This window comes from Salvia hispanica, chromosome 1 (assembly GCF_029641045.1).
Source record: "Salvia hispanica isolate PSC_SH4W2 chromosome 1, Shi_PSC_v1, whole genome shotgun sequence".
NCBI classification, from domain to species: Eukaryota; Viridiplantae; Streptophyta; class Magnoliopsida; order Lamiales; family Lamiaceae; genus Salvia; species Salvia hispanica.
Genome location: NC_142692.1, coordinates 4,402,029 through 4,419,806, shown reverse-complemented (window position 1 = coordinate 4,419,806; position 17,778 = coordinate 4,402,029). Strand labels below are relative to the sequence as shown.

The following is a 17,778-nucleotide window of genomic DNA, read 5'->3' as shown; positions in this document are numbered from 1 at the left end:
AAATATGAAAAAATGTTAGTTGTGGGAAAAAAAAGGTGAAACTCACATCACATGATTAATGGGATCATGAAATCTCATTCACATTCTTCACTTTCTTTCTTGCTTTAATATTTTCTCCTTCAAAAAGAGTCATGATCATGGAGAGAAACCTAGTAACTAGAATGGGGTTCATTGAAAGTGGATTTTAGATGAATGAACCTTTCAATGAGTGGATTCTAGACTAGTGAACCAATTGCTAGGTCAGCACGAGGCAATGAAAGAGACTAGATGTGACAAAAACCACAACCACTAATAATCTAGTCACAAAATTTCTACTATCAAAAAAGGAACCTTTATGCTCATTTAATTCATTAATTGATTTCTAAAGTACTAACAAAGTATGTTATTCATTGTTACTAGTAGTATAATTTAATTATTGATTATGTTTTCTCTCAACACATAGAAGCACGTGACAAAATCATCTAGGCATATCAAGCATAAGGTAAAAAAAGTTGAAGAAAATGGACCATATATATTGCCAATTTGAGGACTTTTGCTATATCTGTTATATGAATAAGTTAGTAATGTACATCCACTCGCTCAAAATCAGTGACTTTCAGCTCAAGTTGAGTATCTAAAAGCCACAACAAAACTACATGTAGCTTTCAAGAACCTTATATACGCGTCTTACTTGCTTATTGGACGAGTCTAGAGCTCTGTGGCGTCAACCGGAAGTGAAGTAGCCCTGTGGAGTGAATGCGGGAGCAAGCCACCGGAGTAGAAATTCTTGGCTGTGACGAAGTGCACAGGACTACAAGCATTATACGCAGACTCGTAGCTGTGCACCTTTGTGTCACTACTGCTTCTATCGGAATCTGTAGGGGGAAATAGAGTGAAATGCTTCCCCTTGTATAGTGAATAATCGATATCAGATTCATCCGTTTCTCCATGTGCAAGGTTTGAGAATGATCGCGATCTATCTCTCAAAGCCCCGAACTGTTTATGAGCGAGCTCCCTCTGCTTCCTTTTGTACTTGGCCTTGAACCACCTCAGCTCTTGCCTTATCTCATTCTTGTAATAGTCGTGCGGTGGTGAAACTTGCCCCTTCTCCTTAGAGGACTGATCAAATTGGTTGTCGTTAGATGATGGGGAAGTCACTTCTTGGTCCTCTTCTTGTGCCCATATGTCTGTGAAGTGAGCACCGTCGGACTGGCTTGATCCCACAGGAGCATTATCGGTCACACACTGCTCCGACCCTTCAACTTGGTACGTGATCTCTTCAAAGCGGCCGCGGACAGATCCACATGTTTGCAGAGTCTTGCCCAAGTAGCCTGCATCACAGTTCTGGCAGCAGCTACCGTTCTTGATAGGGCTCTCGTCCACGCCAAATCCCGGTTTCCATTCAGGAACCAAGGAAGCGATCTCACCATCGATCATTTCTGCTATTTTAGTCACATCTTGGTCCGTTATGTCCAGCTCAGCAACCATTTCAGTCGCAACGCTCAGTGCTGTGTCGGTTTCAATGTCAAAAGGGAAATATATGTTTCGCACACGACCTGAAACAAACAATCAAGCCAGAACCATTCTTAGCATCAACTGCGGAATCAAATACTACGAAAGTTTTGAAATAAACTAACCTTCTTTATCAGCTATTCTGAGTCGGAGAAATATGTTGTCGTCCTCGCTCTTTCTCCCTTTGATGGTAATGTCAAGATTTTCCAAATGATCATCGTCTTGACTCGTGAATAAGTTGATCTCAGTTGCTTCGTAGTCAGCTGAGTGAGAATCCAAGTCGTTCTCTTGGTCATAACAAATATAATTCGAGTATCCATTAACTAATGAACTCGTTGTGCTATGATAAGTACTGTTCAAGAGAGGTTGTCTTAAAAGATGGACTAAGTCATCGTAATCTCGTTGATACTGTAACGCCTTCAAGTCATAAACACAATCATCAATCTGAAGGAACGGATCATTGAGAAGCTCCCAAGCAGACATCCTATCAGACACTGTCGCTAAGCATTTCTCAACAAACCTACGAACCTCAGGATCCTGAACTTTGTAAAGGGAATCCGGCTTTTTCCCCTAGAAATGAAACACATACATTAAATAAATCTACATTATCTAGATTTCAAGTTAGCAACACAACAAAACTAAAGCTAAATCCTCACCGAGATCACTTTCTTATAAATTTGAGCAGGATGAGTGCATTCGCTATACGGATATTCAAATGTCACCATTTCCAAAATGCACATTCCAAACGAATAAATATCCACTAATTCATTGTATTCCTCTTCATACACCTCAGGAGCCATGAACTCGGGAGTTCCTAACAAAAATCAATGTAAGCGATCAAACAAAATCCTAAGCAAGGGCGAGATTTTCAATAGCTTGGAACTCACCAACACAATGCGCCGCATGAGATTTCCTGAGAATCGCAGCAAGGCCAAGATCACCAATCTTGACCTCGCCTTGGTTCCCGTTGATGAAAATGTTGTCACACTTGAGGTCTCTATGAATAATAGGAGGATCATGGCTGTGGAGATAGAGAAGCCCTTGCAAAATCTGCCTACACCAATATTTGATAGCTCTAATATTTGTCCTCTTATGTTTCAGCCTATACCTATTCCAAATTTCAATAAAAGCTCATTTAGAGTTGAAGCAAATCAATCCAATCATCCCAAAAAATATGAAACAACAAACAAACTATCAATACAATTATCCAAAAATATGTATGAAAAAACAAACTTACTGTCTGAGAGTGCCAGAAGTGAACATTTCTGTTACAAAATTGATGTTCCTATTAGCAGTATCAACCCAAGAAGTGTAGAATTTCATAATATTGGTGTGTTTGAGAGTTTTGAGAAGATGAATTTCACAATACAATCTCTCAAGATCTTCTGGACTTTGCAGAAAGTCATAAAGTTTCACCTGATTCCAGGCTACTTCAATCCCTTCATACTCATCAAAAGCCCTATAACTGCAAGAAACATACAAAATTGGGGAAAGGAACATAAATCAAGAAATCCCAAAATGAAATTAGGGCATTCTGAAATGATTGAGATGAAATCCAACATACACTGTCTTAGAAGACCCTTTTCCAAGAATCTCATTATACTGCAATCAGAAAACAAGAAATCAATACTCCTATAAAAATGGATGAAGAAGATTGAATGAGAATGAAAGACAGCTCATAGTTCATAGTTCATACCCTCCCATATCTTCCAGTTGGATCAACTTCTACAAATTCAGAATCCTCTGCATCAAGACCAACAGCATCATTCATTTCTTGCACCTATAATCTGGTTTTTCCTTCTCACTCTTCTTTCAAAGGATGAGGAGAGAGAGAGGGGGGGGGGGGAGAAAGAAAAAAGGCTAATAATTTCAAGAATTAATACCTAAAATCCACAAATTCAACTCAAGGTATAAAAAACAAAACTTTCAAGGAAAAATGAAATAAATACTAGAAGCATGATTTATGTGGAAGAAGAGGCCTTGGAGAACCCTTCAATTACATAACAAAAAAACAAAAAACGCATCTGTAAAAATACAAAAGAAAAACACACAATTCACTCAATGTTTCAACCCTCTATTGGGCTAGAAACATAGCTTCTTCCATGTGAGGGTATGTATATAATTTTTAAAAGACAGGGGTGGAACAGCTAGCTAGAAATGAAGGACCAACCAAGAATACTGTGAATCATTTTAATATTTATATATGTATGTTTTTTGTCAGTGGCACAAGTGGGTGTCAGAGATTAGTACAAATTTCTGGTACTGAATAAGATTTTTATAGAAAGTGGATTTGGGGCAAAAAATTACCTAAAGATAGAGGAAGATCGTTGGATTGCATAGCTCTGGATTTGGTTCTGGTTTCTGTCTTTGCTTTCTGTTCTTGTAGGATTCGGAAAATAAAAAGGGGATCTTTTGAAAAAGTGAATCAACTTTCACTCATTTTATTTCTAAAAGTTTAAACATAAAAAATTTGGATAATCGGTATTTGCATAATTGGATTATCATAAAAATTGGGTAAAGGGAAATTTATGTAATTGTATATGGATAATTTTGTAATTTTCATAATTTGTAAAAATAATAAAATTAAAATCTGTTCGTTTTATGAATTTCAGCTACATGATCAACGACCCTTCATTTTGATTGAGGAATAAATAATGATTAATATTTTCTTAATATAAAAATACTCAGCTTCAAAATTAAATTGTATAAAAAAATATTCAGATCAATTTTGGATATTTAATGAAAAGGAAAAATAATACTGTAAGGGAAAAAAAAATTAAAAAAAGAAAATGGGAAAAGGTAATGAAAAAAATACTTTATCACTAAAATTAGTATTTATTATTTTATCATGTAATACAATTTCAATAAAGAAAATGTTTTATTTTTTATTTTTTCATATGCCTCATGATGCTTTATTTTAGAATATTTTGCAAAAAAGAAGGAAGCTATGGAAGAATAACACAAAAGAAAAAAAAAACTAAAAGTTAAACTATAAGATGACTGAATAAAAGAATATGTGAAAAAACATATATAGTACTATAGTATTAATTGGCTAAATATTAAAATTCACCCTAAATTACGTCAATTGTTTTTTCAATCCTTAATTATGAACTTTGATACTTTACTATCCCAAGCTACAACAAATTATGAAAATACATCAATCATGGAATTAGTTTGTCGGTACCAACTGGGTAACTATATTATGATGATTAAAAACAAAATTAGTCATGGTTTGAAAAGAAAATTACTACTCCACTAATAAAATTAGTACACAAACTTTTAATTTGTTCAAATTCACTAAAACCCAAGTAATGATCATTTTTTTAAAAATCAAACTTTGAGTATGACTTGTGTAGTAATTCATTCTTAATTTTTTTTTATCGAAAAATTCGTGTAATAATAGGTCTACCTAAATGTTTGTGATTCCATAATTCTGAACGGAAACAAAAACATTTATAAGGGTGTTTCGTAATTCATTTTATATTTAATTTAAGTAACGATAAGTGATCAATTAAATAAAACACATTTCATTAAGATTTATAAATCAAGTAAACTGGAGCGCCACCCTTTAATGATAAATTATTAAGTTAATTATTATTTCTATTCACCTGTTTAACTTCTTAATCATCCTAAAAAGATTGGGAGCATGATACGCATCAGAAGAAATTTTTTTTTTCATAAAAGACAATCAGTTAAAATAAATTTTTATTTTGGATACTTATTTTTGTTAACAAGATCAAATGTGACATGATTTGGTCAATAATTTTGGATACTTATTTTTGTTAACAAGTTGAAATATGACATGATTTGGTCAATAATGAGATATGCCAGATCAGGAATTATAGCTTATTTAACGGGTTCACCAACCCTACAAGAAATTCTTTCAAATAAATAACTAAATCTTTTTAGTGGGTTCTCAATGCTGACCACTAATTTAAACATATCCACTTTATTCTAGTGGAAATAATTTGGAGAAAGAGTTGTACTATTACGTACGATACATCATCATCTTTTCCAACTAATAGTTTAAACATTTATTTTGATCTTTTAAACCTTCTCTACTAAATCAAAGGTGCATTGAAGAGTAGTGGAATAAATATCATACACATTAATAATTAATTGAATGTAGATGTCTTAATTAGACTTTACACGTATAATAACTAGGATAGATATTATGTATCGTTTCAGCGTTTACATATAAATCTTTTAGATTATACTAACAGTTTGTGTAATACTTCAACGATGTAATAAATAAAGCCCATATTATCTAGTGTACTAGACTACTAGCTAGTCATTTTATAAAAAAATATATTTAATAGATAAAAATTGTTGAATATAGTATTATTTTTGTTTTTACATGCACGCATTTGAATCGGGTCATATCATTCACGTGTTCCTATATAATGAATCATGCATGTTATGTCGTGTTTCAAGGTTTTTTTAGCATGATATATTCGGCTTTGGGCTTATTGGCGTTTTCACATGATGTCGTTATCATGCCGACACGATAACCACATTATATGTACAGTTTACGAGTCCTATAAATGCGTCATTCACCATCATGTTTTTTGCCTATTCATATCATTATACTCTATATAATATGATTCAAATGTTGGTTTTCCACTCTATTTTTATTATTGTTATTTCTACTTTTGAATTTATTTTTATATAAATATTTTACATGTGATAACTCATGTAATAACACTATATAAACAATTAAAATATTTAACAATTCCATCGATAAGTGATTGCACGTTATCTTATATTCATGTTAACTTTCTGAAAAAAGCACCGAGCTAGAATTGTAAGCACGCCTTCATATATTTGAAAAGACAAAAGGATAAATTTCGATGATCACAATAGTGTACCATATCTGCTAGAAAGCTTGCAATAGAAAATATGCAATAATCTATAAATTTGTCTTGCATAGTTTACATCGATCATCCTCAAATCTCTAAAGAGTGAAGATATCCAAAAAAAAAATTGGATTCTAGCACTAACAAAACTTCTCATCTCAAAGTCATTTCTAAACTTTTGATTTTTGAATACTTTTATGTGCTCCAAATTCAAATAAAAACGAAAGTGAAATAGCAATAATATCCAATTTTCATTTAGAATATCCGAAAATAGTTAGTTAGCATTAATATATAGCCACAAAAATTGCAGGAGGCATGACTACTTGTTTGCAATAATCACATGTTACTGTAATATGGTTGGGATGGTACTAGACATAGATGTTTTCTCTTGGCCCTAATTGTCATATTATTTCACAAACCCTTTTGGCATGACTTGTTTTAGGTGTACCAAACTACTTTCAATTTCTTGAAAGAAATTCATGTATGGGAAACAAACTAATCATGTTCTTTGTACATATTATTGTCTTGAGGAGTGAAATGTATACTAGTAATGAAATTAAGACATTTAACCAATATATAATATTCAATCCTTTTTTTATACTATATTTAATCAAAAAAATATCACATGAACAAACCTCCAAATAAATGTTAGGCACATTTAACTGATATTTCAACCCATCCTAAACTTTTGTGCTGCCATACCTGCATTTTTATTTTGTCAAAACAAGCCAACCAAAATCAGTCCAAACAATAGTGGGAAGATATGATAAATAAAATATACGTGTCAATATGGACACTTTAATTCCATAATGTCCCATCAGTCCCTCGTAGGCTCAAAACTCTTGAAAATGATTAATATGGTCTCCCAATTAGATGGAAAAAATAACAATGGCAAATACATATATGTGTTATATAAAAATATGATTTTTTTCAATAAAAAAACATATTGATCATATCAAGGTGTTAAATCAGGGTGGAGTTGAGGGTTGACCGATCCAACTATCGGCTTATTAGAGTTTGAAAAGTTTCATTAAATTCGATATGTGGAGCGTACATGGTACTTAACCACCCCGAACCTTCAGGGTAGGAGTTTACTTTCGATCTCCGTTTTTTATATATCCTTTGCCAACGAAAATCCCGCGCCCTCTCGGTTTTAGATACCTGCGATAACCTTCTTGATAATTTCTGATCCCACAATTTCTATCTGTTGGCTCGTTAATTATACTCCCTTGCCATATGGGCTATGGCATACTCATATAGTAACTATTTATATATTGACTTACATGCGTGTATAAAAATATAATAACAGTGATCCATGATCCCCAGTAATTAATTAACTACACGTTACTGCATCACTAGATTCAACAATTTTGACCATGTGTTGGGAAATTTGGGATTATATATATATTTTTCATATTTGCACTTCTTCTAGACTTTATTTTTCAGCATTCAGTTTTGGAAGAATAGCCACTTCTTTTGACTTTTTGAAACGATAGGATTAAAATTAACTTTTTCGTACAAGTAGTGAGTTGGATGATACAATTTCCAGCTTGGGCCATATATATAGTGCAATTGAAATTTAAAGTGAAACAGTGTTATAATGTATTATTGATTCGAGAATAAATATCAAAGATATGATGCCAGTAATCATTGAAACATTACTACTAATATACATATGTGTGTGTGTTACTTAGTGATACAATTTCATTTCTTTGGGGTTTTGGGCCCATATTTACATCATAATTTACGAGTTAAAAAAATTCAATCATGGTACTAATCATGTATGGATAACTACGAAGTCATTAACTTCTCATTTGTAGTATCTTACTGCGTGCACTAATTTTACTGCAATTTATATACTCCTTTGGTCTTATAAAAATACGTGTTCTTCCATTTTTAGTCGATCTCATATGAATATGCATTTTCTAATTTTAGAAACCTATATTTCTCTAATAAAATGACCTATTTTTTACTAATAATACTTTAATTACCTTTTCTTTGTAATTCTCTCTTATATTATTAATTATGTATTAAAATTCATGTCCAATTAAAAGTGCATACTCTTATGAAACGGAAAAATTATATTTTAAATAAATGATATAAATATTTATAACAAATTTGCATCTTTAAATCAACTACAAAGTCAGCGAAGTCAAGGACCAAGTCAGGTATTTTTTTTTTCCAAGAAATACTTTTCTTAGAGAAAGTAATATGATTATATTTTTTTTGTTGGTAATCTTGGACTTATTGTCTATAACGTATACGGATTTGAGTTGTGTATGGAACATAATCCAAAAAACATTTTCTTGATTTAAAAATAAATAAATATACAGTACTACAAATACAACGGTAGTTCCATACATAGCGCCTATATTTAAAAATAAGTAAATGTACCAATTAATCCCTATTATTTCAATATAAAATTCAATAAACGTTTTGACAAATCAAAGTTTCTTTTATACCTTGTCCCTGTTGACAAATCAAAGTTTATTTTTCTTTCTCTACATGGGAAGTCTACATTCGATCAATACTTCTTTTATTTTTATGTTCAACTAATGTTTACTCTTCGCGAATCTAAAAATCATCTAAATTTAATAACTAGTTAAATTTTACTATTTTGTTTTGTTAATATTATTATTAATCGAAAAAATTGTACACGTATATGTTAATATTATTATTAAGGAGTATATATTTATCATGTCTTTAATATAATAATAATAATAATAGTTTCGAGATGCATATTGTATTTGTATGTTAGTAAATGTAAAATAGGAGTACAAAATATAAAATAAAATTGCAAGAAGAAAAAAAGGCCACGAACCATTATTTGTGTGTGCGCGCCACAAAATTAACGGAAAAAAAAAAACCGATCATAAATCAAAAAATGGAAAGCAGCCGCGATCGTCCAACGGTGATGGTGACGAACGACGACGGAATCGACGCCCCCGGCCTCCAAGCTCTTGTTCGTGCTCTGGTTTCCTCCGATCAATTCCAAGTCTTCGTCAGCGCCCCAGAAAGGTACATCTATGAGAATATCTCTAATCAAATACCAGCAGCCAATATTTGGCGCTTTTTTCGTTGTGAATTTTCAATTCACAAGTTCTAGGGCTTTATTTTGCTAAGACCGCTTGGTTCTAAATCGAAAAAAATATGAGCTGTTTGAGCATAGATTGATAGATAATTTTCAGCAGATCTGTAGGATGAATTTGTTTACTATAATCGTATTGATTTTGTGGTTTTGAGTGAAATAGTAGTAGTTAATTTTACTCTTGATTTGAAGAAATGAAACTTTAACAGGGAACAATCTGCTGTTAGTCATAGTTCGACAGTGCTAACTGTTATGCATGCCAAGCCTGTGGAAATCGATGGAGCTATTGCCTTTGCAGTTTCCGGTCAGTTGCTAGTATTATTTTCTTATGTTTTCAAATTTTCTAATAAAAAGATCTAGAGAAATAAAATCCATGTACTTATGCAATACATATTAAGTCGAAGCTGTTCTTCGATTTGTTCCCCGAGTATGTGTCCTTGTATCGTTTACATTTTGTGCCGCAGGAACCCCTGCTGACTGTACATCTTTGGGAATTTCCAAGGCTCTCTTCACCTCAGTACCAGATTTGGTAATTGATAGCATTCTATACTTGCATCAGATGTCTCTTAGTTGTTCTCTTGGAATAAATCATCATTTCTGCTCAGTTTATTAGATGTCTTGCGCATCTGTATAGATCTTAGCTTCTCCCTAACTTTGATAAGATGAGTTGCTTAAAATTTCCTATTATGATTTTTTCTTGCAGGTAATCAGTGGCATTAACAAGGGTAGCAACTGTGGTTATCACATGTTAGTGTTTAGATTCTTTCTAATTATGTGCAATTCTGAGTTAAGATTGCTTGAAAATTCTTTCTATTTGCGCATGTGGATTTTGTTCCTAAGATTAGCAGAGGCGCCAACTTAAATGGTTCTGTCTTGGTATCTCTGTTTTTAGTTTATCAGCAAATCTAGCATGTGAGTATGAGGCCTTCAGCATGTACATCAAACTAGACAATTTCATTGCATTACGAGTTATGTGTCACCAACTCGTCAAACCTAGTGAAATAAACTACCACCAACAATGTTCGCCATCAAAATCTGTACTTGAGTGGTTATGTTTCAACCTTTCCACTCTTAAATCCACCATATATGAGTGAAAATTTTCAAGATTTTATCAATAATGTGAATGCATGTCATTTATTGATGAAAAAGGATATTTAACTTTTTTTCATAAAGAGGTCAAGTTATACAGCGTTGATGGATCCGTGACTGTGAGTTAACTGTGATTGATATTCGATATGTTGGGTTTGTACGCATTCCATAGATTGCCTTTGCTGACTTTATATTTGGACGAATGCAGTATTTATTCAGGGACTGTAGCAGGTGCTCGGGAAGCATTTCTGCACAACATACCTGCTGTTTCTTTATCATATGACTGGTATTTATTGTACATTCTACATACAGATTTTTGCTTAAATGAACTTCTAAAATGGAAAACGAGTTGTAATTGTTGCTTTCTATTCAAGTAATATTAAACGTTCAGATCTTTAATACTCATCTTATATAACAACCTCTTAAATCTGTTGACTGAGTGATACTTTACATCGAATATTAAGGTACGGTCCTGGAGGGAGGCGCAGTGCTGATGATTATGAACTGGCAGCAGAGGCTTGCTTGCCTATAATCAGTGGTATATTGGCTGAAATCAGGGAGAATACTTATCCTAGAAACAGTTTTCTCAATATAAATGTTCCTGCAGATGTTGTGAATCATAAGGTTATCTTTTATTTTCTTTGGCAACTTCCTCAATATTTCCTTTGACAAGTTTCTTTTGTTATTTTTTTAGTTATATTCGTCATATTAAAACTGTTCGTTGTTGCGCAGGGGTATCGACTAACCAAGCCCGGGAATAGTATGAATAAACTTGGGTGGAAGCAAGTCGCTTCTCAAGCTCAAGGAGAGGAAATGATATCAGCAATGGTTTTGGCTCCACGTCCATCATCAATCCTTGAACCAGAGGCAGTGGATGATACCAAAAACAAAAATCTTATGTTCATAAGAAAAGTATGATAAATCTTGATTTATAATTTAGCCTGCAGACATGAAGTTCTTCCTTGCTTATCTTAACAGTAATTCCTTGTTTCTCCTTCAGCTCTTGGAGTTTCAGGTCGAAGATGGTGGCACGGATTATTCTTCTCTTCTAGAAGGATACGTAAGTCTGATTCGTTTGTGCAAGAAACAAGCCTTAGTCTGTCAGTCGCTTACTATTGATTTGTGGTGTTGGTATTGCAGATAACTGTGAGTCCTCTAGGTGCTATGTCTCCTGCTGAGGAAGATAGCCACTCATACTTTGCAGTGTGGCTGCCACTTCTGAATCAATGCTTTTCTTCCTCTACCCTTTGAACACACAAGAAGCTGCAATTTTATTCTAATAAATCTGTGTCTTCAAATTACGAAAAGCAAAGCATGTATTTTTAACAAAAAATCCTCACTATATTGTATTTGTCACTGACCTTCAAAATTACATCATGTATTTATCCTTTAGCACTGTCTTGAAACTAATAAACTACATCCAGAGAGATTTTACTACTTCCAGGTAATTTTACAAGTCCTTTTTCCAACATTTTCTCCCTCACAAATTTAACACCATCCCAGTTGCCTGATGCTGCATGCATACTGGAAAGCAGCACATAAGGAGAAGAGTCGCGTGGTTCCAACTCGAAAAGCTTTTCAGCAGCAAGCTTCCCCCTCGCATCATCTCCCTGCAATCTGCACGCGTTAAGATAAGTAGCCCATATCATAGAGTCAGGCACATATCCTAGGTTGTCGATGAACTTCTCTGCCTCCTCAATAAAGCCCCAACGCCCGAAAAGATCAACCATGCACGCCCAGTGATCTCTACGAGGTTTAACCCCATAAAGGCTTACCATGCTCTCATAAATTTCTCGACCTTCAGGTACCATTCCTGCATGACTACATGCGGTTAGAACGCCAAGGAAAGTGACTGCATCTGGTTCTACATTTGCCCTCTTCATCTCGTCAAAGATCTTCAGAGCATCTTCTGCATGACCATTTTTCCCATATCCAACAATCATAGAGTTCCACAAAATCACATCTTTCTTGCTAATCATCTCCCTGAAGACTTGGGCCGAACTTTTAATATCTCCACATTTAGCATACATATCCACGAGAGCGCTTCCAGTCAACTCATCTTTATCATAACCTATATGAAAGATGACAGAGTGGATTTTCTTACCATCCTCTAAAGAAGTTAAGCCTGAGCATGCTCTCAAGACGCTACAAAATGTCGCTTGGTCTGGCATGGTATTATGACATCGCATTTCATGGTACCAACGCAATGCCTCGTCATAATGACCATTTTGCACGCTTCCTGATATCAAGACTGTCCACAATACTGTGCTTCTCGGATGAGGAAGCTCAGAGAAGAAGCTAATTGCTTCAGTATTTCTTTGATTATTGATGTACATTCCCAAGAGCGAGACAGCTAAAAATTCGTCACTAAATGGAAGGCCTACTTTTAGGATAAAACAGTGGATTTGAATCCCAAAACACAAATCACTGTTATCGGAACATGCCTCCAGAAGGGTAGCAAACGTGACTTCGGAAGGTTGCAGTCCCTCAAGGAGCATATACTTAAAAGTATTCGCCGCCTCAGCTAAGCTAATTAGAGCATGGCCAGATATCAAAGCATTAAAACAAACCACACTTTTCTGGGGCATGGAAGAGAATACTTCCGATGCAGTTTCAACTACTCTGCACTTGCAATACATGTCAATTAGTGAGCTTCCAGCATACATGGCTTTTTCTAGACCATACTTGTGCATAAAACAATGTATCTGCATACCCTTGCAAAGATCTTTAAGATTTCCCACAGCACTAAGTATGCTAGCTAAGGACACCTCATCAGGTGCAATCCCCTCCGACATCATCTGGTGAAACATACGAAAGGCTTCTTCTTCCTCCTCATCCTGCACATAGCCCACAATGATTGCATTCCAAGAAACATTATCTCGATTCTTGATTTTCTCAAATAGTGTCCTCGCATTGAGTAGAGCTCCACATTTGGCATGCATATCCACTAATGCATTTTGCACATATAAGTTTCTTCCAAATTCATTCTTAATTACATATGAATGTAACTCGCGGCCCATATTGATATTGCCCAAACACGCACAAGCACTCAGCAGACTAGTATAAGTATATTCATCAGGTCGAAATCCAGAAATCTTCATACTTGCAAATAACTCGAATACCTCATGAGCAAGACCGTTCTGAGCATAGCCCCCAATTAATGCATTCCACAACACCTCATTTTTCTCTTCTGAATCCGTAAAGACTGCCATCGCCGCCTCCATCTTCTGACATTTGGCATACATATTAACCAAGGAGCTCCCTGCATATACATTAGAGCTAAGACCACGCTTCAGTGCCCAAGAATGGACCTGCAAGCCATATGTAAGGTTAGCCACAGTGGCAATTGCTCTTAACACGCTACCTAGAGTTGAACGTGTTGGCTCAACAACAGCAATATTGACCATATTCCTGAACAGTTTGATAGCCTCTCCTTCATTACCCCCTTTTACATGGCCCGAAATCATAACATTCCATGCAACGACATTTGGGTTACGCATTTGGGCAAACAGGCGGCAAGCATCCTCAAGCCTTCCCCGCCCCACAAATGTGCTTAAGACAGTCACAAGCACTATATCATCGGGCACATGACCTGCTTCCTGCATCTGCTCGAAGACTTTCAATGCCTCACTAAGAAAGCCAGCTTGAGCAAGCCCTGAGATCATTGAAGTCCAAGCAACTTTATCCGGGCACACAGAAACATCAAATATCCTCTTGGCAAATGCCAAATAACCACATTTTGCATACATATCAATCAACGCACCCTCGCAGTATGGGTTGGTTTCAAACCCTAACTTGATAGAAGCACAATGTGCTTGTTTCCCGAGATCTACATCCATCAACTTAGCACAAGCTGACAAGATGATCGCAAAACTGAACTGATTCCCTACCACCCCACAACTCCACATCGAGACAAAGTCCACCAGTACATCCTCAAACAGCCCTTTACGCGATTTCATACTCATAATTGAATTCCAAGACAATTCATCCCTTTTCTCGAGGTGCAAAAAAACCTTTCTTGTGTAATCCATGTGGCCGCATTTGGCATACAAATCCAAGATAGAGCTCCCCAATTCCCTCTCTGACGATATGCCGAATTTCAAGCTCTGGGCGTGAATCGCTTTCGCCGCATTCAAAGAAAAATTCAGTCTTTCGGGAATTCTGTCGAACAGTTTGCGGGTTTGGATCTTCTTGCATTCCCCCAAGCATATCTCTAATAGATAGTCGTAAAAGGTGAGTTCTTGAGACGGAGATTGACGAAATCTTGTATCGTTTACGGGATGGAGAGTTGAGAATCCGAATTGGAGATGCGAAGATGAAGAATTTGGGTTCAGTCGCTGGGGCCTGATCTTGTTATATCTTGCTAGCATTTCATCGGCCAACTGTAATATAACTTTGAAATGAGAAAATACTAAATCACCGAATGGAATATTTGTACCATTCAGCCGAATCAGCAACGGTTCATCTTCTCCACTCGCGAGCAGATTTGGTGCAATGGCGCCAACTCCACTCTCTATCTCTTTGCCGCGAAAATGTTCAAATTGATTGTGAATTTCGGAATATTGATTCAAATATTTATCCCAAAAATAATCAAAGATCAAATCTTTTGTGTTTGAAACTTGAAAAACGATATATAAATCTATTCAAATTCAATTATCGAATGGATCCATAAAAGGAGGAAACAATTGCTAAAGAGATAGATTGACAAGGGAGAGTGATAAGCCTCACTAGTAAAAATAAGTGAGAGACATATACTTAAAAATAGTATAAATTTGAATTTGGTACGAGTGATTGAAGTAAAATTATTATTTGTTGTGATCGTATACTTATAAATTGATTTGAGTTTGGTGTAAATAATTGGTAATGATCTAATAATAAGCGAACCTGAAGTCTTATTTTACTCTAGGATTGTTTTTAAACTAGAGGGTTTTTAGTATTTGACAGAATAATTTAAACTAATTTCAAAATGAGTTATTATTTGGTATCCGTTTGATTAAGTAAACATGAACCACAAGAATACAATTTGAATATCCCGAATTAATTAGTAATTTGTCGAATGAATCCACCTCACAATCCTAAAATATGGTATGAATGAATATTTATTTGATTGCGACACTAAGGTTATGGCATTTAGTTGTAGCTAATCTATAGATTTGACATTTGTCCATGTTTCTTCATGGTAGGGACAATCCATTGATTTTATTATTGAATTTCAACCGACAAATTAATATTGAAAATCACCACCACTACACCAATTGACTTATATACGCAAACATATGTGACATCACCTCAAGACGGATTGAGGATTAAATTTGAATTCTACGCATATCTAATAATATAATTATAATTATAATTACCAGTATTCATAAAATTACAATATCTAAATCTGAAATTAAATGTTGACAACACCTTGAGGACGTTTTTTTTTTTGAGGTTGAAAGAGACCATATTGAGTTTTTTTTTTAAATGGGTATAAATTCATAGTATCATTTTTAAAAGGGTATTGTTGGCCTCAAGAGTATTAATTTTTTTTCCCAATCTTGAAAAGGTGTCCCTTGACCATGGCGAATTTGACGAAAACGACATCCTAATGACTGAATTAATTTGATGAAGAAGAAGGTGCAACCCTAACCTCTAATGAAAATGAATATGTAACTAAATCATAATACGATATATTTTTGAAGTTTGGAACGACGTCGTATTTTATGTCAGACAATGAATCTATGTCGGCAACTGGGATATATCCATGTCATTTAAAAATTGGAGATTAAAAATTCTCGGCACAATTAAAACAGACCCAATCTAAGTATTCACACCAAATTTCGGCTTTATCTTACAAATATTTTGAACTACTATTTGAAGACCAATTAAAAGAGATACTCAGAGCTTGATTAATTTTCATAATGTAATGTGCGCAAAACCACACGTTAAGCCACCATAATTAAATATGGAACCGACATTTGTCATCATTTAAAATTTCATAAAGCTAACTCGAAATACTTAGTTGTGTCATCTAAAAATATTAAACACATATCTTTAGTCAACCTTTAAACTTCCGAGAGTTGGGAAGAACCTATCTTAACTGCCACATTAACTGCCGGAAATTGACAAGCCAACAACATCTCATTTTAATTTACCAAAACTACATTCATATATCATCAATATGCTCAACTCATTGTTTTAGGAAGGTAGTAAATACTATAGTAATCAAGAACACGTATCTCATTACACAAACTCTAATTAAACTAGCTAATACTATTGGGATAACCAATTGCCCATAAATTTATAAATTAAACTAATCAAATGATATGGTATACTATATAATATTTATTAGAAAAACGTTTTTTTAGTAATATACTATAATTGATTACATAACTCATAGGAAATGTAACTCTATAGACTTGAATAATTTAAAAACTTTTCCTCACTCGAACATGATTGAAAAACCACAATGTGAAAATTGAAAAAGGTAACCCAAAAAGGGGAGGAAAGTTTCTATCTTAATTATGTACATGTATGTGTTCAATCTCTTTGGTTACACGCCTCGAGTCACTTGGGCGGCGGCGGTGGCAATGGCAGTGGCAGTGGCGGCCGATGCGACTCCACCAATATGGACCAAAGCACGTGCACATCTTCGTAAGGGCACGATTTCACATCCTCGTACAAAATGTATATCCCTCTACCTAACCAAAATAAAAACAACAAAAAGTAGTACTAGTAATTAGATTGGAATGATCAAACATACTTACTAAAATGAAGATATGTAATTGCATGATTATTATTTAATTACACATACTCTTCTTCTGAGCGGAATTGAGACGAATCCACAGCTTCTTGAAGGGAGAGAGGAGGGATTGGAGCCACCCCATTTTGGAGGAGAGGGGTGAGTGCTCAAGACATATTCATCAATTTATGTAAGTTTGGAGAGAGAGAATTAAACCAAATTTAGAGAGAGAAACTTGAACTATGTTTTTGCTTTAGGTTCAATACTAGTGATTTCTTTCTATTCCATTAAAAATGTTGCTACAATCCCTTGTAAATTAATCATGCGCACCACATTTTTCTTGGTAAAATGTCTATTTCATACATACCTTTTTCTCTTCTACTACAAGAACCCTCTTTACCTACAAGGAACCTTTCTTTGTCACCCCAATATTTCTCAAAATATTCACATCATATTTCTATCTCATACTTTACTTTATCATATACTCCCTACTTACTATAATAAATTAATTTGCATATTGTATATGTTGT

At 34.5% G+C, this 17,778-nt stretch overlaps 3 protein-coding genes and 1 long non-coding RNA gene across 4 annotated transcripts; 1 reads left to right on the top strand and 3 right to left on the bottom strand.

Moving 5' to 3' along the window:
* Positions 1-491: 491 nt before the first annotated feature.
* Positions 492-3,874, bottom strand: LOC125222633 (putative serine/threonine-protein kinase WNK9). The gene is made up of 8 exons (XM_089062526.1): positions 3,799-3,874; positions 3,188-3,234; positions 3,056-3,093; positions 2,729-2,956; positions 2,379-2,599; positions 2,148-2,305; positions 1,617-2,061; positions 492-1,535 (listed from the first exon to the last, which is right to left on the bottom strand). The coding sequence occupies exons 1-8, from the start codon at positions 3,827-3,829 to the stop codon at positions 688-690; spliced, it is 2,016 nt and encodes a 671-aa protein (XP_088918652.1). The 5' UTR covers positions 3,830-3,874; the 3' UTR covers positions 492-687.
* A 5,290-nt stretch (positions 3,875-9,164) lies between these two features.
* LOC125222632 (uncharacterized) lies at positions 9,165-11,916 on the top strand. Its single transcript, XM_048125353.2, has 9 exons — positions 9,165-9,365; positions 9,645-9,739; positions 9,900-9,964; positions 10,139-10,182; positions 10,733-10,810; positions 10,989-11,148; positions 11,257-11,436; positions 11,525-11,584; positions 11,665-11,916. Exons 1-9 carry the CDS (start codon positions 9,232-9,234, stop codon positions 11,773-11,775), a joined length of 927 nt encoding a protein of 308 aa, XP_047981310.1. The 5' UTR covers positions 9,165-9,231; the 3' UTR covers positions 11,776-11,916.
* Positions 11,882-15,221, bottom strand: LOC125222631 (Pentatricopeptide repeat (PPR) superfamily protein). Its single transcript, XM_048125349.2, has one exon. The coding sequence runs from the start codon at positions 14,892-14,894 to the stop codon at positions 11,931-11,933; it is 2,964 nt and encodes a 987-aa protein (XP_047981306.1). The 5' UTR covers positions 14,895-15,221; the 3' UTR covers positions 11,882-11,930.
* Positions 15,222-16,820: 1,599 nt separating this feature from the next.
* Positions 16,821-17,521, bottom strand: LOC125185701 (uncharacterized). Its single transcript, XR_007170213.2, has 2 exons — positions 17,321-17,521; positions 16,821-17,207 (listed from the first exon to the last, which is right to left on the bottom strand). It is a non-coding gene; the product is annotated as an uncharacterized LOC125185701 (long non-coding RNA).
* Positions 17,522-17,778: the final 257 nt, after the last annotated feature.

Excerpts from the sequence above, each read along its gene's own strand:
- LOC125222633 (XM_089062526.1), bottom strand. The coding sequence starts at position 3,829 with ATGCAATCCAACGATCTTCCTCTATCTTTAG. Across the intron at positions 2,957-3,055 it reads AAAGGGTCTTCTAAGACAGT|TTATAGGGCTTTTGATGAGT; the intron begins GTATGTTGGATT and ends TGTTTCTTGCAG. Across the intron at positions 1,536-1,616 it reads CAGAATAGCTGATAAAGAAG|GTCGTGTGCGAAACATATAT; the intron begins GTTAGTTTATTT and ends TGTTTGTTTCAG.
- LOC125222632 (XM_048125353.2), top strand. The coding sequence starts at position 9,232 with ATGGAAAGCAGCCGCGATCGTCCAACGGTGATGGTGACGAACGACGAC. Across the intron at positions 10,183-10,732 it reads AGCAACTGTGGTTATCACAT|TATTTATTCAGGGACTGTAG; the intron begins GTTAGTGTTTAG and ends GGACGAATGCAG. Across the intron at positions 10,811-10,988 it reads GTTTCTTTATCATATGACTG|GTACGGTCCTGGAGGGAGGC; the intron begins GTATTTATTGTA and ends TCGAATATTAAG.
- LOC125222631 (XM_048125349.2), bottom strand. The coding sequence starts at position 14,894 with ATGCTAGCAAGATATAACAAGATCAGGCCCCAGCGACTGAACCCAAAT.